Genomic DNA, 26,228 nt, shown 5'->3' with positions numbered 1-26,228 from the left:
GCAGGGTGCAGTGTATGGATATGGTAGAGCATGTACTAGTGAAGGTCACATGCTCTGGTAGTCGGCAGCAGCCATTTTGTGCGCTCACTGCTGTAAGGTTATCTTGCTCCATAGAGTAACATGGGGGAGGCTGGTCCCAATGGATACCAGCCTATCTCCTCATAGGAACAAGATGGGACATGAGTGAAAGATATCCCTGAACTCAGAATTTAATGACACATCTTTTAGTGAAGGTTGTTTTTAAATCCTGTGTGGGAGAATAGCACTTTTAGAAAGTGGCTGTTCTCTTGTCTAAACCTTTCTGTGTGCCTGGGTTTGTGGAATGCCTGTCTGGTCGGGGTGTGACAGGGGGGCTGCAGAGCCCCCGGAGGAGAGGGTCTGAGGCAGCCCGGGGATGAAAGGGCACATCTGCTGCCCGGGAGGTGGGAGGAGATAGCGCCTGACAGTGCCGGGCTGTGCTTGCCTGCCCACCATGCTGGCTCTCCCTCCTGCCGGCCAACTGACACCTCTGACCCTGAAGCTGACAGGAAGAAGAAAACCAGAAACACCTCAGTGCTCCGCAACCCCCAGAACTGGTTTAGACCGGGCCCAGGGCTCCCTTGCACAAAGACTTCAAAGGACTTCAAAGACATTGAGGGGTATAAGGAAAGGACCCCTGACTACAGAAGTTTAGATTCTAAGATTCTACAATCAAGGAGGAACCTTCGCTGGAAGAAGGACGGCTGGAGAACTAAAGGAAGACTGCCTTGCTGTGTGCTCTAAGGGCTGACCTGTTCTGCTGTCTAACTGGAAGCTGAGGAGGAGAAAGGGACTTTGCTGTGTGCTGTGACCCTGCCTGCTTGAAACTGCCAAGACTCTGCTGTGTGCTGTATCTACAACTTGAATCTCCAAGGGCCTGAGAAGAGCTGGCCTCCTGTTGGGAACCCAGGGTTAGAGGTTCCTAAAGCTTTGCCAAAAGCAGCTGCAAGATCGTGCTGTGGTGACCTGGGACGCGTGGTACTCGACTGGGGAGCGTGAGGAGGGGATCGGTGTGCTCATCGGCACATTCCCAGCGAGGGTCGGAGGCTTGTGGTGCCTCCCCTCGTGAAATCCGCTCCCAAGGGGTTGTGAGGCCGAGAGGGGGGTCTATTCGTGACCCGCGCCCTCAAAAACCCTTTGCCGCCAAATCACCATCGCGGCCCAGGGCCAGGAGTACCCCCAGAAGATTGCCGATCGTTGGGGGAGCTGATGCGGCGAAGAACGAAGCCGCCGCGCTCCCATTGGTGGAGGGAGCCGAGCCCCATCACTAACGCCGCGACGGGATTGGCCCGTGCGGCGCAGCGTCATCAGCGTTATCGTGCGGTGATTGGTTGCTGGAGCGGAGCGTCATCGGCGAGGCCGCGCTGCCATTGGTTGGCGGCCTCGCGTTCAGAGGGGCTCGTCAGGAGAGCCGCGACGGGATTGGCTGCCTCGACTGAAGCTGCCGAGGAGCCGAGGAATCGCCGTGATCACCGCCGGGACCGGGGAAGACCGACCTGACCTCGCCGAGGGATTCTGCAGAGTGCCCCAGCCCCCGGCCTGCCGTCTCCGCTCCCCGCTGCTCTCTGGAGGACCGAGAGCGGGCGGAGAGCGTCCGGAGACCGGCCGGGCCAGAGCGCGACTGAGCGCTGGAAGGCGGGGAGCGTCTGAGGCCTGAAGCGATACCCAGCAAGGGGAAGGGAGTCCCCCCTCCCCCCAGCATTCCGGTGAGAGGCACTTGTAGCGCGAAGGGCCCCTGGCATCAGGGGCTGATCCTTCCGACCTCGTTAACGCAGGCATTGTTTTCCTTGCTCGTTTGGAGAGCTACTTAAACATAAATCAGTGACCATATTTTTGAAGGCTGATTTGAGAGACTTGAGACTGTTTTGTTTTTGAGAACTTCCTATTTACAAGTACCAACATTAAGATTAAGTGCAACCTATTTTTGAAAAAGTGATCATCGTGCAAATGCTTGATTTACTTGCTGAAACTAGATAAAGTTATATATTTTTATAAAATATACTTACCTGTGTGGTCTCAGTTTGTGGTGGATTGGGGATTACTGTTGTGTTAAGTGCAAATGTTATCCACATTGCCTCTGTTTAGCCTAGACTGCTCGTGCCATGCTACCTAGAGGGTGAGCAGGGGTTATCTCAGAGGGTTATTCCTTCACCCTGACTAGAAGCAAGGGTCCATACTTGGTCTAAGGTACTTACCTCTGCCAACTAGAGACCCCCAGTTCTAACATTGGTGGGATTTTGAACTAATAATTGCACTTGACCGGCAGTGATTTCTTGTACATCACTAGTCTAGTTTGGCAGCACAGGTTGCGCAAGATTTTTTCTTTTTGGTGAAACCTTTTAGTTGAAAAGGTTAGGAAGCATCATGTCTCAGGAAACGCCAAGCGTGAATGGAGAAGTAGAAGTGGAATTTGAAATCCAGGAGTTGTTCACCTATAACAAGGAGCAACTGAGAAAATTCTGCTAACGGCTTCAATGCCCAGTAAGGGGCAGCGCAAACAAGGAAGAGCTACAGAAAGCTCTGAGGGCCTGGTGGGAGGCCAAACATGGTGATCCAGAAGCTACTACTGGAGAGGAAGGCGCACAAGAGAATGCTTTTTTGCCCAGTGAGTTGCCAGTGACGAAGGCAGTGTCTAGGACTGGCAGCAACCACTCCGGTAGGATTATTTCTCCAGAGGAGCTGGAGGAGAATCAGAGAGCTAGGGCCCATGAGATTGAGCTTTTTAAGCTCAGAGCGCAAGCCGATGAGAAGAGACTGCGCCTGGAAGTTGAGAAAGAGGCACAGGAGAGAGAGGCGCAGGAGAGAAGACATACTCTCGCTTTGGAGGAGAAGAAACTCCAATTGGCTCATGAGTTGAGCATGAAGGAGTTGGACATCAAATTTAAAAAGGTGGTGTCCAGTTCTAATGGTGGCAGCGCACAACCGGTACAGGCGGGTAAGGTATACATACCAAAGGATCTGGTACAGAATTATCAGAAGGGTGAGGATATTTATGCGTGGTTCAGAGCGTATGAACTTGCCTTAAGGATGAATGAAGTGCCTGAGAAGAATTGGGGGGCAGGATTGTGGAAGCATTTTGAGGCCTCTGGGAGGGATGTTTTGGCACCCTTAGAAGCAGCAGATGCTTTATCCTACCCCGCTATGAAGGAGGCTTTGTGCCTCAGGTATGGGCTCACTTCAGAACAGTACCGCCAGAAGTTTAGGAACTTCAAGAAGCTTGATTCAAGTACTTGGGTGGAGTGTGTGAGTATGTACACGCGTGCACTGGAAGGTTGGATAAAGGGCAGCAAAGTTACTGATTATATGGGGTTGTGTCACTTGATTAGTAGGGAGCACTTAAGTAGTTTATGTGTCCTAGAGCTGTGATAGCATCTTTTGGATAGCAAGTTAACTGATCCCAGTGAGCTTGCTAAAGAGGCGGACCGGTGGACTAGCACCAGGGTCCACAAGGGGGTGGTGAGTACCCCAGCCAAAGGTGGACAGGGTCCCCAGCAGAAGAGTGGGGGGGGACACAGGTAATCAAAAGGAGTCTTCTAAAGGGCCCCAAAGTAGTTCCCAGGAGAAGGTGTCTCAACCCCCCAAGCCTAAGAAGTCCTGGCCCCATAAGGGCACGCAGGACAAAAAGACCCCACCTACTTGCTATTCGTGTAGGGAGGTGGGGCACATTGCCCCCAAATGTCCAAAGAAACCTCCAGCACCCTCTGGTGCTCCCGCACCGGCATTAGCCAGTGTAGCATTGGGAGGGGATTTGATTTCTAGTAGGGAGAAGGGGTTAGCATTGATGACCCTTGTCTCTCTAGGAGACCAAGAGATGGCCCAGGAAACTTTGCTGCCCCAGAACACTAAGAAATACGGGCAGAAGGTGACCATCAATGGACAGGAGGTAGAGGCTCTCAGAGACACAGGGGCCAGCGTGACATCTGTCAGGTGTCGGTGGGTGTCTGAAGAGCAAATTGTTCCCAAGGTACTCTGGCCTGTGGTGGCAGCTGACAGTTCAGTGCGCTACTGCAAGTTGGCAAAAGTTCCATTTGAATGGGGAGGAGTCTCCGGTATTTTGGAAATTGTTGTAAGTGATGCATTGCCTGTAGATTGTCTATTAGGTAATGACCTGGAGAGCTCCCCATGGAAAGAAGTGGAGCACAGGACTCACTTGGAGATGTTGGGTTTGCCTGCGTGGATCTGTGTGTCCACCCGTGCAATGACAGCCCGAGAGGGCGGTTCAGCAGAACTGGAGCCTGGAACCATGGCCCAGGAACCTGCCAAGAGAAGACGGGGTAGAGGGCGCGGGAAACCGGCCCCCACTGTTCCCACGGTCCAGGAGGAAGCAGACCCGGAAGGGGATGCCCTGGAACCTACAGGGGAGCAGGTGGCCAAACTGGGGGAATTGCCTGAGCTGTCCCAGTGGCAGCAAGAGGGTGGTCCCTCCAGGGAGGAATTCTGCCAGGCTCAGAAGGAGTGCCCTTCTCTCATTGGTGTGCGGCAGCAGGCTGCAGACCAGGCAGCAGGCCTGGGGTCCAAGGAGCATTTGATCTACTGGGAGGATGACTTACTTTATAGTGAGCCTAAGTTCGCTGAGCCAGGTGCAGCCCTTGTGCTGGTAGTACCGGAGCGCTTCAGGAACTTCCTACTGGGTCTGGCTCATGACGTGCCTCTCGCAGGACATCTGGGGCAAGACAAGACCTATCACAGGCTTGTCACCCATTTCTACTGGCCCCAGATGAAGACGCACGTCTCTGCCTTTTGTAAATCTTGCCAGACTTGTCAGGCCAGTGGCAAGAGCGGAGGGAAGCGCGTGGCCCCCCTCCAACCCTTTCCCGTGGTGAGCACCCCTTTTGAGCGGGTGGGCATTGACATCGTGGGGCCCCTGGACCCCAAGACGGCCCTAGGCAACAGGTTTATCCTGGTCTTGGTGGACCATGCCACTCAGTACCCGGAAGCCATCCCGCTCAGGACAGTCACCGCCCCAGTGGTGGGCCGTGCCTTGATGGGAATCTTTTCCCGGTGGGATTTCCCAGGGAGGTGGTCTCGGACAGAGGGACTAACTTCATTTCTAGGTATATGAAGTCCCTGTGGGCGGAGTGTGGGGTGACATACAAATTCACCACTCCGTACCACCCTCAAGGAAATGGGTTGGTTGAGAGATTCAACCGCACCTTGAAGGGCATGATTATGGGCCTGGAAGAGCCCATGAGGCGGAAATGGGATGTCTTGTTGCCATGCCTGTTGTTTGCCTACAGGGAGGTGCCTCAGAAATCCTTAGGGTTCAGTCCCTTTGAGTTGCTGTATGGCCACCCTGTCAGAGGGCCTCTGACTCTGGTGAAGGAGGGGTGGGAGAAATCCCGTGGGAAAACCCCTCAGGATGTGTTCAGCTATGTGCTGGCCATTCGCAACCAGACCAAGCGCTTCAGGAAGCTCGCTCAAGAGAACCTGGAGGCTAGCCAGGAGGAAATGAAGAGGTGGTATGACCAGAACACTTCACTGGTTGAGTTCCACCCTGGTCAGAAAGTGTGGGTGATGGCGCCAGTGGAGCCTTGTGCACTCCGTGACAAGTGGTCTGGGCCATATGAGGTGGTGGAGCGCAAGAGCGAGGTTACCTATTTGGTTAACCTGAAGACTCCCAGGCAGCCCCTGAGAGTGCTACATGTGAACCGCCTCAAACCCCACTTTGAGAGGACTGAAGTGACTATGCTCATGGCTACAGATGCTGGAGGGAAGGAGGATAGTGATCCTCTCCCTGACCTCCTGGTAGTCAAGGAGCGAGATGGGTCAGTGGATGGTGTGGTCCTCTCCCCCACCTTGACCCCAGAGCAGCAGGAGGATTGTCGCCAAGTCTTGGGTCAGTTCGCCCCCCTGTTCTCCCTGACCCCAGGTGTCACCAAGTGGTGCGTCCACGATGTGGACACTGGAGACAGTCTGCCTGTGAAACAGAAGTTTTACAGAGTGGCTGACAAGGTCAGAGCCAGCATCAAGGAAGAAGTTTCCAAGATGTTGACGCTAGGGGTTATTGAGCCCTCCAGCAGCCCCTGGGCTAGCCCAGTGGTCTTAGTGCCTAAGAAAGCTGCTAACCCCGGTGGCACCCCAGAACTTCGGTTCTGCGTGGACTACCGTGGGCTCAATGCGGTCACCAAGACTGACGCGCACCCCATCCCCAGAGCTGACGAGCTGGTGGATCGGTTGGGAGCTGCCCAGTACCTGAGCACTTTTGATTTGACTTCAGGGTACTGGCAGATTGCCTTAACCGAAGGGGCAAAGGAGAGGTCAGCATTTTCAACGCCAGAGGGGCACTTCCAGTTCCGTGTCATGCCCTTTGGGTTGAAAAATGCCCCTGCCACATTTCAGAGATTGGTCAACCAGGTACTGGCGGGGCTGGAGCAATTCAGCGCAGCCTACCTGGATGACATTGCTGTGTTCAGCTCCACTTGGGAGGAACACCTGCAACACCTCACTGAAGTGTTGAAGGCTCTGCAGAAGGCAGGCCTCACTATCAAGGCCAGTAAATGCCAGATAGGGCAGGGATCTGTGGTGTACTTGGGACACCAGGTGGGGAGCGGCCAGGTGGCGCCCCTACAGGCAAAGATTGATACCATTCTGGCTTGGGAGCCCCCCAAGACTCAGACTCAGGTGAGAGCCTTTCTAGGTCTCACCGGGTATTACAGACGGTTTGTCAAAGGTTATGGCACCATTGTGGCCCCTTTGACAGAGCTGACATCTAGAAATCAGCCCAGGAAAGTGAATTGGACTGAGGCCTGTCAAACTGCTTTTGACACCCTCAAAGCTGCCATGTGCACAGCACCGGTGCTTAAGGCACCTGACTTTTCCAGTGAGTTCATTGTGCAAACTGATGCTTCAGAGCAAGGCGTGGGAGCAGTACTCTCACAGATTAATGATGAGGGCGGAGACCAACCAGTGGCTTTCATTAGCCGGAGGCTAATCCCCAGGGAACAGAAATGGAGTGCCATTGAAAGAGAAGCTTTCGCTGTGGTCTGGGCTCTGAAGAAGCTGAGGCCCTACCTGTTTGGGACTCACTTCCGTGTTCAGACCGACCACAGGCCCCTCAGATGGTTAATGCAGATGAGGGGTGAGAATCCAAAATTGTTGAGGTGGTCCATTTCCCTACAGGGGATGGACTTTACGGTGGAGCACCGCCCTGGTACAGAACACGCCAATGCTGACAGTCTGTCCAGATTCTTCCGCCTTAGTGATGAGGACTCCCAAGAGGTTGGGTAGTTCTCCCCACTTTCAGCTGGAGGGGACACGTGTTAGACCTGACACCTTTGGCGTGGTTCTTCCCCAATCTTTTTGCCTCTGACTCATGTGTTTTTGATGCTGTGCTGGATTTCGTTTTTGCTGGTTTAGATGCTTTGGACACTCTGCCACTGCTGATCAGTGTCAGAGTGTAAGTGCTCCCTCTGTAAATTGCCATATTGATTGAATATACCTGATTGGCATATTTGTATCACCATGAAGTCCCTAGTAAAGTGCACTGTGTGTGCCAGGGCGGGTGATGACAGATGCTACTAGTGGGCCTGCAGCGCAGATGGCGCCACCCACATGAGTAGCCCTAAAAAGGACTCAGGCCTGCCAGCGCAGGGCCTGTGTGCAGTCAGTGACTGCCTGTCCCCCTGGCCAGTGTCACCACTGGCTGGGCCTAACCCTTCCCTGTCTGTGCACATCAGTCCCCTCTATGGAAGGCTCAAGGTACCCCCCTGGGCAGGGTGCAGTGTATTGATAAGGTAGAGCATGTACTAGTGCAGGTCACATGCTCTGGTAGTCGGCAGCAGCCATTTTGTGCGCTCACTGCTGTAAGGTTATCTTGCTCCATAGAGTAACATGGGGGAGGCTGGTCCCAATGGATACCAGCCTATCTCCTCATAGGAACAAGATGGGACATGAGTGAAAGATATCCCTGAACTCAGAATTTAATGACACATCTTTTAGTGAAGGTTGTTTTTAAATCCTGTGTGGGAGAATAGCACTTTTAGAAAGTGGCTGTTCTCTTGTCTAAACCTTTCTGTGTGCCTGGGTTTGTGGAATGCCTGTCTGGTCGGGGTGTGACAGGGGGGCTGCAGAGCCCCCGGAGGAGAGGGTCTGAGGCAGCCCGGGGATGAAAGGGCACATCTGCTGCCCGGGAGGTGGGAGGAGATAGCGCCTGCCAGGGCCAGGCTGTGCTTGCCTGCCCACCATGCTGGCTCTCCCTCCTGCCGGCCAACTGACACCTCTGACCCTGAAGCTGACAGGAAGAAGAAAACCAGAAACACCTCAGTGCTCCGCAACCCCCAGAACTGGTTTAGACCGGGCCCAGGGCTCCCTTGCACAAAGACTTCAAAGGACTTCAAAGACATTGAGGGGTATAAGGAAAGGACCCCTGACTACAGAAGTTTAGATTCTAAGATTCTACAATCAAGGAGGAACCTCCGCTGGAAGAAGGACGGCTGGAGAACTAAAGGAAGACTGCCTTGCTGTGTGCTCTAAGGGCTGACCTGTTCTGCTGTCTAACTGGAAGCTGAGGAGGAGAAAGGGACTTTGCTGTGTGCTGTGACCCTGCCTGCTTGAAACTGCCAAGACTCTGCTGTGTGCTGTGTCTACAACTTGAATCTCCAAATGCCTGAGAAGAGCTGGCCTCCTGTTGGGAAACCAGGGTTAGAGGTTCCTAAAGCTTTTCCAAAGGCAGCTGCAAGATCGTGCTGTGGTGACCTGGGACGCGTGGTACTCGACTGGGGAGCGTGAGGAGGGGATCGGTGTGCTCATCGGCACATTCCCAGCGAGGGTCGGAGGCTTGTGGTGCCTCCCCTCGTGAAATCCGCTCCCAAGGGGTTGTGAGGCCGAGAGGGGGGTCTATTCGTGACCCGCGCCCTCAAAAACCCTTTGCCGCCAAATCACCCCCAGAAGATTGCCGATCGTTGGGGGAGCTGAAGCGGCGAAGAACGAAGCCGCCGCGCTCCCATTGGTGGAGGGAGCCGAGCCCCCTCACTAACGCCGCGATGGGATTGGCCCGTGCGGCGCAGCGTCATCAGCGTTATCATGCGGTGATTGGTTGCTGGAGCGGAGCGTCATCGGCGAGGCCGCGCTGCCATTGGTTGGCGGCCTCGCGTTCAGAGGGGCTCGTCAGGAGAGCCGCGACGGGATTGGCTGCCTCGACTGAAGCTGCCGAGGAATCGCCGTGATCACCGCCGGGACCGGGGAAGACCGACCTGACCTCGCCGAGGGATTCTGCAGAGTGCCCCAGCCCCCGGCCTGCCGTCTCCGCTCCCCGCTGCTCTCTGGAGGACCGAGAGCGGGCGGAGAGCGTCCGGAGACCGGCCGGGCCAGAGCGCGAGTGAGCGCTGGAAGGCGGGGAGCGTCTGAGGCCTGAAGCGATACCCAGCAAGGGGAAGGGAGTCCCCCCTCCCCCCAGCATTCCGGTGAGAGGCGCTTGTAGCGCGAAGGGCCCCTGGCATCAGGGGCTGATCCTTCCGACCTCGTTAACGCAGGCATTGTTTTCCTTGCTCGTTTGGAGAGCTACTTAAACATAAATCAGTGACCATATTTTTGAAGGCTGATTTGAGAGACTTGAGACTGTTTTGTTTTTGAGAACTTCCTATTTACAAGTACCAACATTAAGATTAAGTGCAACCTATTATTGAAAAAGTGATCATCGTGCAAATGCTTGATTTACTTGCTGAAACTAGATAAAGTTATACATTTTTATAAAATATACTTACCTGTGTGGTCTCAGTTTGTGGTGGATTGGGGATTACTGTTGTGTTAAGTGCAAATGTTATCCACATTGCCTCTGTTTAGCCTAGACTGCTCGTGCCATGCTACCTAGAGGGTGAGCAGGGGTTATCTCAGAGGGTTATTCCTTCACCCTGACTAGAAGCAAGGGTCCCTACTTGGTCTAAGGTACTTACCTCTGCCAACTAGAGACCCCCAGTTCTAACACCTGGTTATTCTCCAGCCCGTAGACGGACTACTACTTTATCTGCCGCCTCCATTAGCGCCGGGACACCCCCGTCGGGGGTAGCTGTGCGCTCTACAAGCTTCAAAAATAAATAAATACATAAATAAATGTCTTAATACTGATCAAATGACTCATGCTGTTAGTCACTGTCCAAACCTGAATGAATAATATTGTGTTACCTTCTAATATCATGATAATCATATGGCTTTAAATTCCATGTCATGCGCCCATCCTTCTTCTAGTATCAATCTTTGTTTAATCTTTGAGAGAAAACACCAAGTTTCTCCGTATATGTAATGTTAGTCCAAGTCTGCTATGTGGAAGTGGAGTATAACAGAGCGGGTTAAAAACCAGTTTGAACATGACGGTTTACAAAAAAAGGACTGTGTTGGAGACGCGCTAGATGGAAGCGTGGAACTTAATCGGTGAGTTGCACGGGTCTTTTTTTAGGAAATGTTCATAGAGACAGTGGGCATAAATAGAGATTAATTCATATGGGACAGTGCAAAAAGGAGTTATTTAGTATCATGCTACTGACCTTGAGGACTATTAACAGGTAGTGAATGGTGGGTATACTAGTTGTGGACAGAATGGAGGTTATTGAGACACAGCAGAACCATGGGGCCCCGTGGGAGCAGGAGAAGTTGGGAACAGGTGATAGTGTGGCCTCAGGGTTATCTTGCATAGCAGACTTGGACTAACATTACATATACTGGAGCATACTGATGTTTTCTCTCATATTCTAGAAGTTTGCAATAAACAAAGATTGGTACTAGAAGAAGGATGGGCGCAAGACATGGAATTTAAAGTCATATGATTATCAATGATATTAGAAGGTAACACAATATTTTTCATTGTAGGGTGCAAAATTGAAGAAATCTAGTAATGTAGAGGGTCTAAAAAGTATACCTTGTATATGATGTAAAATCGAAGCCGGGTCTGGTGGCTCAGTGGACTAATGCATCCACTACAGGTGCCTGTGTTCGACCTCATGGTCACAGGTTCAAATCCCGGCGGGTCCACTCTGTATTTCATCCATCTGAGGTCGATAAAATGAGTACCACTGAGTTGGGTAACAATAAACATCTGTTATTCAGCGCCAAGAGACCTCTGGGTGCACGTGCGCTTTACAAATACACATGTTATGTTTTGTTGATTATAATGGTCAAAATGGGGATACTGGGTTCTAAGTTTTGGAACCAGCAACGGTATTGCTTTAAATTCATGAATGACCATGTATTTATGTTATGGTGAAGTGTGAATATGTATGCGAAAAAACAAATATTGACGGGCTTGTTTTCAATTTACAGCCCTGGTGATGTCCGCGTAGGACGAAACATGTTGGCTGGATAAACTGGATAATGTACCTTTGTGTTGAAAAATTGGATTGAATAATAAATTTGGCAGGATAAATTGGATAATGTACCTTTGTGCTGAAAAATTGGATTGAATAATACATTCAGAATTGGCTTTCCAATTAAACAAGACTCCCTTGGGATTTTCTTGTTTGGATACACAGAGAATGGACGAGATATGAGCGCACTACTTGGAACACTATCATTATTTGGATGAGTCACACGCTCCTTTTGTATAGATTGTAGGTTTACATAGTTGTTGGTGTGTGGGGAAAGTGGTACAGATATGGGGTAGGGAGAGGAGGAACAGACTGCGACACTACTTGAAGACATCCACGAAATAGAGAAGGGGGTAAGGGAATCCAACTGGCGACACCGGGTGAGGGATGCAGAGGACAAGCAGCTACCCATATTGAACCACTATGGTAATCACTACCCTCACTTGAATATTAAGGGGCTTAACTTTTCTGCAAAGCGCCACAAATTGTGGAAATACTTGTTAGATTGTAGGCATGACATGGTGGCGCTTCAGGAGACCTACTTGATAAAAATCAGACATTCACAGACTGAGACATAGAACATATCCAGTGATGTACAACAAGTCTTCAGCCTCCAGCAAAGACAACGGGGTGGCGCTTTTCTTTCACTCCGCACTGAAATGTCAACCAGAGGGCTGTTGATCAGACAAAGAGAGACAAATAATCATGGTCAAGGGCAGAATTCACAGCCGTATGGGTACCTTTGGGTCTTTGCATCTTTATATGTCTCCAACACAAATCATGGCGCCTTTCTTTCCTCTATGCTATCAATACTGGGAGGATTTGCAGACGGAGATATCTTCTTGAAAGGAGACTTCAACCTTACCTGGGAGGCGGGTTTAGACAGCTATTCCACCCATAGAGCTACCACAGGCTCCTTTTCTAAAGCTTTGAAGAAAGAAATTGCCACTCTAGGACTAATAGACGCATGGTGAAAGCTGCACCCTAATGACCGGGACTAAACCTTTTTCTAGCATTCCCAACGCTCTTACTCCAAGTTTGACTATGTATTCATTAATCAAGCCCTTGCGCCATCTCATCCGATCACTAGCTACGACCATGCGCCGGTCACACTGACTCCATGGTGGGACTTGGGCCTCCAAAATACCGACGTTGGTTATTCCATAATTCTCTAGCAAGCAATACTACAATAACGGATAAACGAAGAACAGCCATTAAGAAATACTTCTCACTGAATGACCCACAAGACACAAATCAAGCTAATAATTGGGACTCTTTCAAAGCTGTACTAAGGGGCAAATACATTGAATTAATGTCCACTCTAAACAAAGGGAGAGAGAAAGACAGGATTGCCCTAGAAACTGAACTTAAACAGGCGGAGCAGGCACACAAAGTGCACCCGACTCTCCCTTTACAAAGAAAGGTCACAGCCCTTAGAGGCAAGCTCAACGCCATATACACCAATAGAGCTGAACTCATGCTTCTACGACCTAAACGCACTACCTAGGAACAGAGTAACAAAGCGGGAACCCAATTAGCCAGACAATTACGTACAACGAGGGAAAGGGAGTACATTGGCCCCATAAAGTTAGAATCGGGAAGGGTGATTGGAGAGGCTGGAGAGAAAGCTCATGCTTTCGGGGCCTTTTATAAAATAGTTTATACCTCAGAACCCCACAATGAGACAGATCAAATGGAATTTCTGGAGGGGGCTATACTGCTTCAAGTAACAGCAACAGAAAATGAAATGCTGCAACAACCTATAGAGGAAGAGGAAGTCCGTACTGCTGTTAAAGAATTCAAACTTCACAAATCCCTGGGCCCAGATGGTTTAACAGCTCACTTTTACAGAAACTTGGTTTGGAGCTCATACCACACCTTGTTACCCTTTTTAATGCCATGGTGAAGTCTGGAGCCATGACCCAGTCAATGGGTGAACCACTGATATCAGTGATACATAAACAAGGTAAAGACCCGCTGCAGAGGCTCATTTCGAAGTCAAACTCTGGAGAAAAGATCCTCGAAAAATAATGTGTGTCAAACCCATAGTGTTGTCTTTTAAGGGTTTCTTTAGTGCCCATAAGGAATATTGCTACTTGAAGTCAGTTATTAGGGGAGACATAATTGGAATGAGTTTCCCATCAGTCCCTGCAGGACCTCATGGTCCCAGCCCCATCCCTTTCATCCTCAGAATTAAATTATTCGACACAGAGCGCAAAATAGGACTCTGGAGAACCTTAGCGCTGCCTTACATAATGCTCCTATCATTTATCACTTCAGTGCTGAGTCGTCTGTTGCACGAAAAAGCCTGACCAACTCACTTGTTTGATTCCTCATGGTCTCTTGTAAAACAAAAGTTACAGACGCTATGTTGGTCCAGCCACAGGACCTTAATATTGCTTTTAGGACATAATTTAACTAAGTGTCCTCCATTCCCCACTATTGTACTCACACATACGCACGCCTCCCCTATGCCAAACCCGAGAGGGAACAGGTAGGGTCATTATCTCTTTGCTTCATTCTCCCCAGAGGCATCCCAATGGACGCCTCAGACATCCTAGGCTGATTTCAAGGTCTCAAGCATGATGTCCAGGTCCTGGAGTGGCGTTCTTTACGACTTAAGGATTATATGGGACCAGGGGCGATCTCAGGCTGTAAGACATCAACACAGTCCAAAATCCAGAAGAGGCTCTTTGTGATGTGAAGCATGTATGTATATTTAATAATCTGTAACCAAACTGATGCACGTAAATCGAATATACAATAAAAAGAATAAAAAATTAAAATTAAAAAAACACAGTCCTAAATCTTTTCTGGTCATGTCTACATTGAGCATGTTACTAGGAAACAGCTCTCATCTAAACTGGGAATACGCTTAAGCCACGTATATTGCTGCAGGGTCTCGGCTGTCCAAGCACTGGACACCACAGCAAGATGTTTACGCCACATGGAGTCACATTTATTATGGCTAGAGAAGGTGATCCAATACAAGGCATATTTCTCATCTGTCATTCCTAGCTGCTCCTAAGCGGTGAGAAGCATGGTGCATACGAGGGAAAGAAGAAGAAGAGGTAATAAGGGACAAGGGTTTTCCAAGGTTAACCAGCTGTTAATGGTCATAAACAAATGTTTTAGGGCGTCTCCTCTTCCTCCATAGCACAACTGGTTTGGCGAGTAAAGCATGAGGCAGGAGTAAATACTGTTTTGTGCACATTCTGCTATGTGTGCCCTGGCAGCCGGTGTTTTGCCTTGGACAGGAGCGTGGATGACACTGGGGGCATCAGATTGGCCATCTAAATTGGCCTTTCAGAAGCTTTATATGTAATGTCCAGCGCGGTCATTTGAGCATAGGTAACGTCTGAACATAATATACTCGCCACCTGTACTTATAATGAATATAATATTTGCTAGCTAACCTGAAGGAAATTTTAAATTCTATTAAGAACAGAAACAAGGATTATCCAACCCAGCTAGAAGATAACTACTTTGCACCCAGGTAAGGAACACATCCCTAGAGGATAACTGCCTTGTTTCCAGGTAAAGAATGCAAAATTCATAAGGGCTCGGTATCTGGCTTTATCAGATATTATGAAATTAGGTTTATGGCAGTGCAGGTTATTAGAGGTGTTATGTGCATTGCAAGATCATGTTAATTACTGTTTTGAAGGAGTAGCTAAGGCACAAAAAATGCTCCTTTTCTCCATGACAGTGGGTGAGCAACAACAGGAGTAAAATTTGGGGAACAGTTTCGGTTGGGTAAACATTTGCACAAAGAATGATGCAGCAACCGTGAAAGTTGAAATTCATTTCTGTCTTTAGAGGCAATATGGGAGAGAATATTCCAAATTCCTAAAACATGTAGCTAGATTGAGACCCAAGACAGGGCTTAGAGGAGGGTCAGATTAAATTAGGTAGGTAGGAGAGGTAATATTACCTTCTGTACATGGTTGATCTCATCATGTTTGCGCTTCTGGTTACGGGTAATCTTGCGTTCTGGTTGCTCAGTCAACTCATTCATGTACTGGTCTGTGTTCTTCTGAACTGCATCCTTCACAGTCTTGGTTAATGCCAACCGGTTCTTGTCTACCCATTCATCCAGCCGCCTGTTGACTGTAATGAAAAATAAAAGACCCCTTTCTTTCAATGACTGCCACTGTTGCTAGACCATGGGTGACTTTGGCCATCAAGCAGTTTTTAAAATGTTTCACCACATATATATATACGCATCATGACAGCAGTGCAGAACACTGATCATTAGACAGATGGTGACTGTAGATAGTCTCAGGCTCTCATATTCCTCTTCTTCACATGACCTTCACCTGCTACCAGAGCTCTGGTTGCTACAAAGTCTGAATATTTAGATCCAATCACCCAAATTCCTTTTGCCTAAGCATCCACAGTAGCCTAGTAGTTGATTATAGGAAGGAAAACCAAGAGACAACAACCACTTCAGCATGCTAGCCATCATTTCTTTCTCTCATATTAAAGCAAGACAAAGAAGCAGATTGTGACCAGCAAGCAGTCTGTGTCACCCATAGGAGACTGCAGTCAAAGCCCCAGTATGAACAAGGGACCATTAAGTCCCATAACTGTACTGATGTCTTACCATTCTTTGCATAAGGAATAAATTACATGACCTGTGCTGAATCAACTTATGCTCCAACAACAAGATTTCTTCACGCTAGCTGAAACAGATCCCAGAAAACTCTTTTAGCTTACTACCATTCAAAAAAAAGATCAAGCCCCACCATGAGCGCTTCCAACATTCCAGGGGACTAAGAAAGCCCTCATTTATGAAACACTTGGTTGTACCAGTGTAATCTTAGCACTATATATAAAGGGCCGCTGGAATTATGCGGCATGGTTTACTAAATTATTTGGCAAGAAAAGGCAAATTATGCAGCATAAAGCGGAACATTTTCAAAAAGTATTACTTCAATTATTTTGTCATTTTACACATACTGCCTAGGCAAATATTTAATTTTATTAGAGCTGGTTTGACAACCAAATATAGAAATAGGCAACTGAAAGATGACAAATTAACCTTTGCGAAGAACGTTTAACTGCACGCAAACAATGGTTCACGCGTGTTTAGTAACTTTTGAGCCATTTGAGCTAGAAACTATTTTTGTTGTTAAAATTTGCCGATTCACATAATTACAGTGCCTTGACTATGCATATATGAATAGTCAACCTCATCACAGCTCTACTGATGTTTACATAAGTAGATAATTTGTACCCAGAGTGCATTAATGACATGATTGCTCTGCCCCGTAGACACAAATATAAAGGGAAATGGCCTGCAAAGTTTGTATAATGACTGTGCTAACATTTAATCCCTCAAATGTCTAGCACAGTTGTGTGCAAACAGCACAGCAGTGAAATGGCTCACCTAAAAACCCAATGAGTGCCCATCGTAAAAAAAAAATTGTGGCAAATACAGGATTCACAGTGAGCTTTCCTTACAGGACAAAATGCATTTAAGGCATGTTACCTCAGAGTGCACTAGAGAGTCCAGCCCCAAGATAGCCACTATCTAGCGAGGCTCTGCAAAACACACAAGGTGATGGACGGAATGTTGCACATTGGCAAAACATTCACCCCCAGTCACAGATATGGGTTTAATCCATCGTTATTTCGCTGACTAGGCCACCCCAGTTCAAACATGGCCATATGCAAATCAGCCTTGACTCTGTGCCTCATGGGAACAGTCCAGCCCGAACTGCCAAGCCATGTCTTCCCTGGACCGGATTCTGGCTATCAGCCGTCATCAGCCAGGATAGCTTGACTCCAGTGGTGTAGTGAGCACGGGACCCACGTCTGCCGGTAGTAAAGGAAAATTCGACATTAATTCACCACAAATGGTGGCATTGGGACAGGACTGTATGTGCCTGGCCTCAGAGGTTTGTTGCACCGATTGGGCTTGATTTCGGTGAGGAGAGAGAGAGTTTCAGGCGCTGATCTGCAGCCATGGGTGTGTTCTGACCTACTGCTGCAGTGCCGCCGCTGCTCACATCGCAGCCAAGATCAGACGGGTGCGCTGCCTGGAGGTGGACGCACACTGAGGGCGATGGCAGAAACTGGCAGGGCTTTTGGTGGCTGGTGGAGTGAGTTGGAGGCGGGCGGGCTGTTGGAATAAGCGGCGGACTTCCTCGGCCGAGACCGCGCTTGAATTCCGCTATCTGCAGACCGCTTTGAGTGTGCATGTGCCCCCGTGGGACAAGCGCCTGGCACGCCGCTGACTGGGGACTCCAGAGGGTAGCTGACATAACTGGGCAGGTGTGATGGCACCGGGTGAGGCCCACACAGTGATATAGACACTGCGGGGCCCGCACTTCTTGTCTGGCCCTTTGTGAGGCACCCATGTGCCGGCAGGTGCTCTTTGAGCGGGGACTTCATATCTCCCTGACAACTGTGGGTCTGCTCGTGTCGCGCAGGATTGGGGCCCGGGGAGAAATGGGCTAGGGAGAGCAGAACTTTACTATCAGACACACCCTGCAACAGGGTGACAGACAGCTGTAATGCATTAAAATATTTTATGGTGGCACTTGGACCCCTTGGCTACCCTGCGCATACGTATTGAATAGGGCTGCTCGTGCCCCGCTGCGGAGACCCAGGGGGAGTGGCGGGACTCTGGAACTGCCAGCAATACACTTGCCAGCATGCGGCCTGTGGTGCTCAGCCTGGCCAAACAGGGTTTGCCTAAGTATTCCCAGTACACGATGGGGGGGGACAATGGAAGCCAGGCAGTCCAAGCTGACCTTTGAGAACTGCAGGCAGACATGCACCACCTAATCGTCTCTTGTTGAACAGATGTTGGGCCCCAGGGACAGTGAAAACAACATTCTGGGGCAGGATATTGGCTCCAAGTTCCTGGAACTCAAACAGAGCCTGAAAAGACAAAAGTGAACAGGCATGAGAAACGACTAGACCAACTTGAACACTGCGTGCCTGATGTAGAAGACACGCAGTCCTCCGCTGGGGAGCGCCTACTCCAGATGGAGAGGGTGCTTGAGGTCATCCAAAGTAAGAATGAAGACCTAGAGAAATCTTCAAATCTTAGTAGTCCCTGAGTCGCCGGCAATGGAACGAATATAGGACAATGTGGAAACGATGCTTCACGGTCTCTTCAGGGAGAACCTGTACCCCATGCTCATCATTGAGTGAGGTCACAGATCACTGGGTCAGAAGCCGCCCCCAGACGATTATAGCTTGGCTACTCAATTACAGGGGCCAGGACGCTGCCCCTCTCCAATTTCAAGGCAACAAGATTTACTTATTTCTGGATTTAACCATAGCTGTTCAGGATGAGACCTCCTTCCTGTGAAACGCATGCTGCAGAAACGCCAATTCCTCTTTAATACATCCGGGCAAAGGTCGCATCCACCATTTAGGGAAAACTCATTATTTCACTGACCCTAAAGCTGCTGCCAAATTTGTCAAAGGCCTTCCTGCTGCAGACGCTGGATAATCCTCATCCCTAAGACATCCAGGGGAAAATCACCTTAGTGATAAAGACTGATGGAGAATATCCTGAATCGACGATTAATTGAACGGGACGTAGCGGACTCCCATGACTCTTTCAGGTACTTTGAGCTGGTGTGTGGCCAGGGGAATGCGTCTTGATGGCGCGGTCTCCAGGTGGGTGGGACCGGACACTGCTCCGGGACTTGATCCCGTCCATTGAGTTACTTTCCACCTGTAGCTGGGAGTATGTTGGGCCTCTTGGACGCCCCCTTGGGATGATTCCCTTTCTAATATTTCTGGGTGCACAAGAGGATTTGAATGTTGGGTGGGATGGTTTATTTGGCTGTTAGTGGGGGTCAAAGTGGGAGGTGGGCTGCCAGTTGGGGAAATGTTTTTGTTGAGACGCTTAGGTCTGATATGTCTCCATTTGACCAATCCCTTTGAATGCACTCAGCTTTGTACTCTCTGCTTCTTATACCGGCTGCCGCAGTTCAACCGGTGGGATGTTTCTCTCCCTCTTTACACGTGGATGCCACCGATTAAATGTGTAACTTGGAACATTAGGGAGCTCAACAATAGGCGGAAGGCAAGACATGTGCTACCATACGGCATATGGTTGACATCTGCCTGCTATAGGAGCTGCATCTGGTGGAAGCCGCTCAGGGGAGTCTCAGGGCGGGCTTGACTGTGGAGCAACATGTAGAATATTACTTAATGCGTGAGGGGTTGCATTGCTGAGTCGCAGGGGTATCCCATAGCATGAGCCCCGCACACTGAGCGATAGGCAGGGACAATATGCTATACTGGCAGGCACACTACTGGGTCAACCCTTTATTGTACTATTGGTCCCAATGTCGATGATCCTTCTTTTTTTGCAGAGGTTTGGTGATTAGCTACAACAGTTCGGTGGGGGGTGGCGGGGATTTAGTATGATCCTTGATGCAAGGGCAGACAGATCAAAAAACTCCAGTCACCAAACCCTAGCACTGCCACACAACTGTGAGTTATAATGTTAATGACAGACAACAATCTCACTGATATTTGGCGCTCTCTACACAATAGTAACGCAGAGGGCCCAAGCATAGCACCTATACACAATATGTGATCGAGAACTGATTACTGGCAGGTGATTAGAGATGTAAATGTCTGGACCACTAAGTTTGTACACCTTCCACAGACTTTATCCGATCATGCCAGGTCATGTTAAAAATGCTGCAACGCCCCAACCCCCTCCAAAAGTATGTATTGCGTGCTTTCTCCTGGCATCTACAGACGGATTCTCTCCAGGATCAGGTGTCCCGGAGCGAAGCGAGGATGGCCAAACCAGAATACATGAATACTTCGAACACAATGTGCATTTGTCACCTATCCGCCCACCCCGTGGGAGGCTTTTAAGGTGGTGATCTGCAGGGCCTGTACAGCTAAGCAAGCTTGAGTGCTCCAGGCACTGCAGAGAGAGGGGACAAGGCTGGATGAAGAGCCTTAGAACCCCAAATACTTGGATACATGCATCAAATGTATTTTGGTGTCCGACCGCAGCAAACTCTCAGGATACAACAACGAGGCGAACAGGGAAACACATTACCCATAGAAAGAGGCCAGGGCCCAGGGCACGGCGATATGGCGGTAAGACGTTGGCAAACGTCTGCGCAAACCCTGGGCGAGTGATTATATAGTTGAGGTGAGAGGGGATCAGTAGAACGTTCACATGGGGTGGATTCTAGACAAAGCAGAACAATCGCCTTCTTTTGCGACTTACATACATCCTCTCAATCCCACCCCCCAACAACCGACCTCATTCCTGATTTGGATTTTGTGCAGCTGCTCTGGCTGGAGGTGGGCCACCCGCGCTTCGTTGAGGAGTCCTTCGCGCGCGGGGGGGGGGGGGGCGTCGGAGTCCTTCACGCGCGGGGGGGGGGGGGCGGTCCTTCCCTCGCGGGGTGGGGAGGGTGTCGCGGTCCTTCCCCCGGGGTGGGGAGGGTGTCGCGGTCCTTCCCCCGGGGGGGGTGTCGCGGTCCTTCCCCGCACGGGGGGGGGGGGGGGAGTCGCGGTCCTTCCCGGGGGGGGGGGGGGGGTGTCGCGGTCCTTCCCTCGCGGGGTGGGGAGGGTGTCGCGGTCCTTCCCCCGGGGTGGGGATGGTGTCGCGGTCCTTCCCCGGGGGGGGGGGGGGGGGGATCGCGGTCCTTCCCCGCACGGGGGGGGGTGGTCGCGGTCCTTCCCCCGGGGTGGGGAGGGTGTCGCGGTCCTTCCCCCGGGGTGGGGATGGTGTCGCGGTCCTTCCCCGGGGGGGGGGGGGGGGGGGGGGGATCGCGGTCCTTCCCCGCGCGCGGGGGGGGGGGTGGTTGGTCGCGGTCCTTCCCCGCGTGGGGGGGGGATGGTCCTTCCCCGCGCGGGGGGGGGGGTGGTTGGTCGCGGTCCTTCCCCGCGCCGGGGGGGGGGGGGGGTGGTTGGTCGCGGTCCTTCCCCGCGCCGGGGGGGGGGGGGGTGGTTGGTCGCGGTCCTTCCCCGCGCCGGGGGTGGTTGGTCGCGGTCCTTCCCCGCGCGGGGGGGGGGGGGGGTGGTCGCGGTCCTTCCCCGCGCGGGGGGGGGTGGTCGCGGTCCTTCCCCGCGCGGGGGGGGTGGTCGCGGTCCTTCCCCGCGCGGGGGGGGTGGTCGCGGTCCTTCCCCGCGCGGGGGGGGGGGGTGGTCGCGGTCCTTCCCCACGCGGGGGGGGTGGTCGTGGTCCTTCCCCACGCGGGGGGGGGTGGTTGCGGTCCTTCCCCACGCGGGGGAGGGTGGTCGCGGTCCTTCCCCACGCGGGGGGGGGGTTGTTGTGGTCACGGTCCTTCCCCGCGCGGGGGGGGGGGGGGGGTTGGTGGTGGTGGTGGTCACGGTCCTTCCCCGCGCGGGGGGGAGGGTGGTCACAGTCCTTCCCCGCAAGGGGGGGTTGGTCCTTCCCACACAAGGGGGGGTGGTCCTTCCCACACAAGGGGGGGGTGGTCCTTCCCACACAAGGGGGGGGTGGTCCTTCCCACACAAGGGGGGGGTGGTCCTTCCCACACAAGGGGGGGGTGGTCCTTCCCACACAAGGGGGGGGTGGTCCTTCCCACACAAGGGGGGGGGTGGTCCTTCCCACGCAAGGGGGGGGTGGTCCTTCCCACGCAAGGGGGGGTGGTCCTTCCCACGCAAGGGGGGGTGGTCCTTCCCGCGCAAGGGGGGGCACAATAACAACATACATTTAGAAACCTCAGTTCAGATCTGTAAATATGATCAAAGATCCTTGGGGAGAATGAAACATGGAGGAAGATCCCTAGGAATTCAAGATTGGACAAAGGGGAACACCCTCAATCCCAAACTAATATCAGACTAACTGCGAGCAGTTCAGGAAACTGAGAGCAGAACTATTTATACATGTCTATCTGAAATCAGGAAAAACTCATGGTTTGGTTTAAGAACATCAGATCACCCTAGACCATCCAATGCAATTTAAACTTCCTCTTTTACCATTTTTTAAACTTTTTTTAAACTTCTCTGTGTCAGCACCCTGAAGTAATGAAACAACGTCATGCAGCGCTTTGCAAAAATGAATAAACATGAAATTCAACGCAAGTAAATTCAGGTGCATATCTAGCTCTCAGCTACATGACATTGAAAAGAGCAGAGGCAAAAGATCCTGGACCAGCATCCTCTGTACCTCGATACACTGCTGTCCCCCTAGATATACAACGCCAAACTGATTAAGGACACTCATGTTAAATACCCGAAAAATAAAACATCCCAGACAAGCCTTTGAACTTGAACCCACCTCTGACACACCTTAAGAAGCCAAACACCTCTAGTGTTACATCCAAAACAAACTTACAAAGCCCCATCACACACACTGCTTGACCGATCCTGAGGGAGCTTCTGCCAGATAAGAACAAGGGCTGCTCTAGTGTGAATTAAAGATAACCTGAAGCTCATAAAACAACAATAATAAAGAGACCCCCATCCTTCGAGACACATCCGCAACATTCAACACAGTAAAACAAGAAGGCACGGGGGATTTTCTTCACGCTGCAGAACCATCCCCTTATATCACTCCCTAAAGGGCCAGATAAGATCGTGGTAAGTGACTGGGTGGCGTTTCTATAATGCTCATAAACGTTTTTTTTTTACATACATCCCTGGACTTGGAGGCCAAGAAGCATACATCAGTATTGATACATTTAGGACTAGTAATGGCCAAATGAAACCTAGCCATACACTAGTGTGATTCAGATCCACCCAAGTTGGGGAAATGGGTGGAGTACAAATAATTTCATGTAACTTGAAAATTCAATATATGTTTCAAGGAGATGTCCCCAAAAGCATACCAATAAATGGAGCGATTGGTTGGATTGTGAGATAGTGTGAGGTGTACAACTGATCAATATATCTGATAGGCCCTCAGTGCATACAACAGTGACAATACAGAACAAGCACACAGGGGTTCTGGATTGGTGTAGACTATGATAGGTTCACTATGTTATGTGTATACATTTCACATTATGATGTGCTTTGTTGCTAGATTTGAAAATGTAATTTGTTTTCTTATGCACAAAATGGAAATACAACATAGATTATTCCTTCTGATCCTTAGACCCAACTTGCTTCAGCTATGATGACAATACACCATTCTGTGAAATGAAATGTTTTAGGCATGCGAGCACTAAAGCAAGTATGCTTACACACAAAACACAGAATGCCAGCAGTCACTAGTTAATTAGCATCTTACTGGAGAGCAGTAGACTGGGAGACACAACCAGCTGATTACTGAAAAGAACTCCATACCTTACACACATTTAACAGCAAAAATTGAGCAATGCTTACATCCAACATAATGTACATAGAACTCCTCCCGGCCTTCCTGTTCGTTCAGTCTGGACTGGATCACTTCCGCTGAATCTAAAGGATGAAAAGAAAATGGAGTTACAACAGAAAGAACTACATAGCATACGTTGAGTTAGGCTATGAACTTGTGGTGCGAGTTCCTTTAGCTGTTTACGTCTTCTCAGTTTATAAATCTTTGTAAATTTAAGTGACTTGTGTTTGGACTGGTATGGATAAGATCTGTGGTCATCAGTGATGCTGAGGAAACTTACAGAGCTAAAAGTAGGACCTGCCTATCTGCTGCACTAGGTAAGGAGGTTATGGCACTAAACCGACCCACCTCTAGAACTACACTTTTACAGTGACATCTGTAAAGTGCATATGCTATGTATGCCGTTGGATTGGATTTAGGCAGTGCTAGGACTCACGTTTTATGTTTACATGCAGTCAGATTTGCATCATGGAGAACTCCCCGGCAGTAAGGCTGTGCCACGGATGCAACATTCTATCCTTGACTCTTTATATATGAACTATGGCTTTCATGTTCACTTCACCCATTTGTAGCGCTAGCCTGAGCTTAAAGGCAGCAAGACCCAATACCACTTGATATGTGTACAGAGTGACATCCAAAGGGTACACTCAATGTGCTAGGTTGTATGTGCCATGAACCACTTGTTTTTAAAATACAGTGACTCAAGGAACTTGCATTTGGTCAACATTTTCATTCTAGCTTTGGATCAGTTACAACACTTCTAGTATACTGGACTAAAAATACCTGGGTTCTTAAGTAGCATTTGAATCAATTCAAGAAGCAAGAGTAAGGCCACCTGCATATATTCCTGCCGGTCTAAACAACGCTTTGAAAGGCAACTAGACTTCATTGCCACTCCAAGCAACACAAACATGTGGAAAAACATAAATACCAAATGCTGATGGTTATCTATATCAGATACTTCAGTTCAGGCTTCTCAGAGTAGCTTGTGAGGTACTAGTAGCCCTCCAGCTGCTAGTAAGTAGATCTCGTGTGGAGTGAAGGGTGCTAGATTGGGGTAGAGTGAAGTGGGGTAGAGTTGGATAAATTAGGAGTCAAGATTGTGGTGGTGTGAATTAAATTGGGGAAGAGTGGAGTGAGATAGACAGCGGTAGATTAGGGTGGACTGACCAGTGCTCATCGGTGTCATGTGGGGGGCAGTTACAAGGTCGTGCTCAGATCCAAGGTATCCGTTTCACGCATTGTGCAGGCTACTGTCGGGGCACTGCAAACGACTTTTGAGAATGGGGTGTGTGTCATGCAATAGTCGTTACACACAGTAGCGAGCTAGTTAGAAACTGGTCTCCCTTACGCCAAGTGTCGTCGCTCCGTCGACACAGATAGGTCTCTCCTATCTCCACAGTCACTTCGGGGTCCCGTCCCCCAGGTTCGGCGGGAGGTTCCTCCTCGTGCATGCCGCCTTGGGGCGGCGAGAGCCCCGCTGTCTGTTCAATGGGTGCCTCTTCAATTCGCATGGGCTCCGCGTCCATGCTATCGTCTTCTGTAACCACCAGTCCATCCGGGCTCCCCAAATCTGCTAGCGGCGTGAGGGGCCGCGGTGGCAGCTCCTGCGGGGGTACAGTTGCGGCTGCCGCCGCTTGCTGCAGACCCTCCAACTCCCCCAACGTCGCCATCGCCGTCCAATACGCCACAATTCCAACAAGTACAGACGACAACAATCTGCAAGGTTCTCAACCACGCTTGCGCAGAACAGCAAAAAGAATCAACTACAAGTATTAACCGCGAAGGAACGCACTGCGCCTGCGTGACAGAGAGCGTCGAGCGCGTGCGTACTCAAAAGACGTACAAGAACCTAACAGACGTAATAAGACTTTACACTGCGCATGCGTGCAAACACTGTTAGGTGCAGGGGACGCGAGACTTATTCGTCTACCGTCTGAATTGGTTAATTGTACTTTCTCTTCATTATCACATATATTAGTGCCTCGAAATACATGACTTAAGGATGTGCGCTACTGTGAAAAGCCTTCTCCTGTCATCGATTTAATATACTATAATGTTCATGTATACTAGCAACCCCGTTCGCGCAAAGACTGCTCATAACAACTTACGTGTCTTATTTAACTATTGTCAATATTGCGGTGGGTGGGTGGGGGGGGGGGGGGGGGGGGAGAGCACAAATGTTTCTAAATCCCTGTTTGATAATTATCACTATTATATAAAAATACTTCTCAATGCACTGATATCTAATTTACTACGGTGAAACGATTCGGAATGTAAATGAACTACACTTTTGAGATTTGAAGCGCCTGCTGTAAGATGTCTATAATTATATAAATAAAGGTGTTACTAAAATTAGGTGTGCAGGATACCCTAACTTACTCTCGTTAGCAGCAATTACCCTTTAAATAAATGCTTCCCCATTTATCATTTTTAGGGCTCGCCCCTTTTCTATTACGCAGAAATAGAAAACAGGGGTGAGTCCTTATGTGGCTGATCCAGTTCTTTCCCCAAAGTCTCTCTTCAGGCAGCTGATTGGCTCTCAAGGAGGATTTGCAACAGTTCATGTGAATCCCAATCATGTGACTTGCTCTCATGCACGAGCCTTCAAAGCCTCAGCCATTTGC

The 26,228-nt window shown here is 50.1% G+C and overlaps 1 protein-coding gene across 2 annotated transcripts in view; it reads right to left on the bottom strand.

Annotated features, from left to right (window-relative positions):
• KAT8 (lysine acetyltransferase 8) overlaps positions 1-25,379 on the bottom strand; it is a 340,257-nt gene extending 314,878 nt beyond the window's left edge. The window contains exons 1-3 of one of the 2 annotated variants that reach the window (XM_078652506.1): positions 24,953-25,379; positions 23,610-23,684; positions 15,247-15,422 (exon numbers count right to left, since the gene is read on the bottom strand). In XM_078652506.1, coding sequence (XP_078508632.1) covers positions 15,247-15,422; positions 23,610-23,684; positions 24,953-25,274 — 573 coding nt within the window. In that variant the 5' untranslated portion in view covers positions 25,275-25,379. The remainder of the gene's footprint in view (positions 1-15,246; positions 15,423-23,609; positions 23,685-24,952) is intronic. The other variant, XM_078652507.1, reaches the window with a different exon arrangement.
• Positions 25,380-26,228: the final 849 nt, after the last annotated feature.

The sequence above is a fragment of the Lissotriton helveticus genome, chromosome 7 (assembly GCF_964261635.1).
Source record: "Lissotriton helveticus chromosome 7, aLisHel1.1, whole genome shotgun sequence".
In the NCBI taxonomy this organism is placed as follows: Eukaryota; Metazoa; Chordata; class Amphibia; order Caudata; family Salamandridae; genus Lissotriton; species Lissotriton helveticus.
Note: the sequence above shows the minus strand (reverse complement) of the source record. Positions and strands in the feature narration are given on the sequence as shown.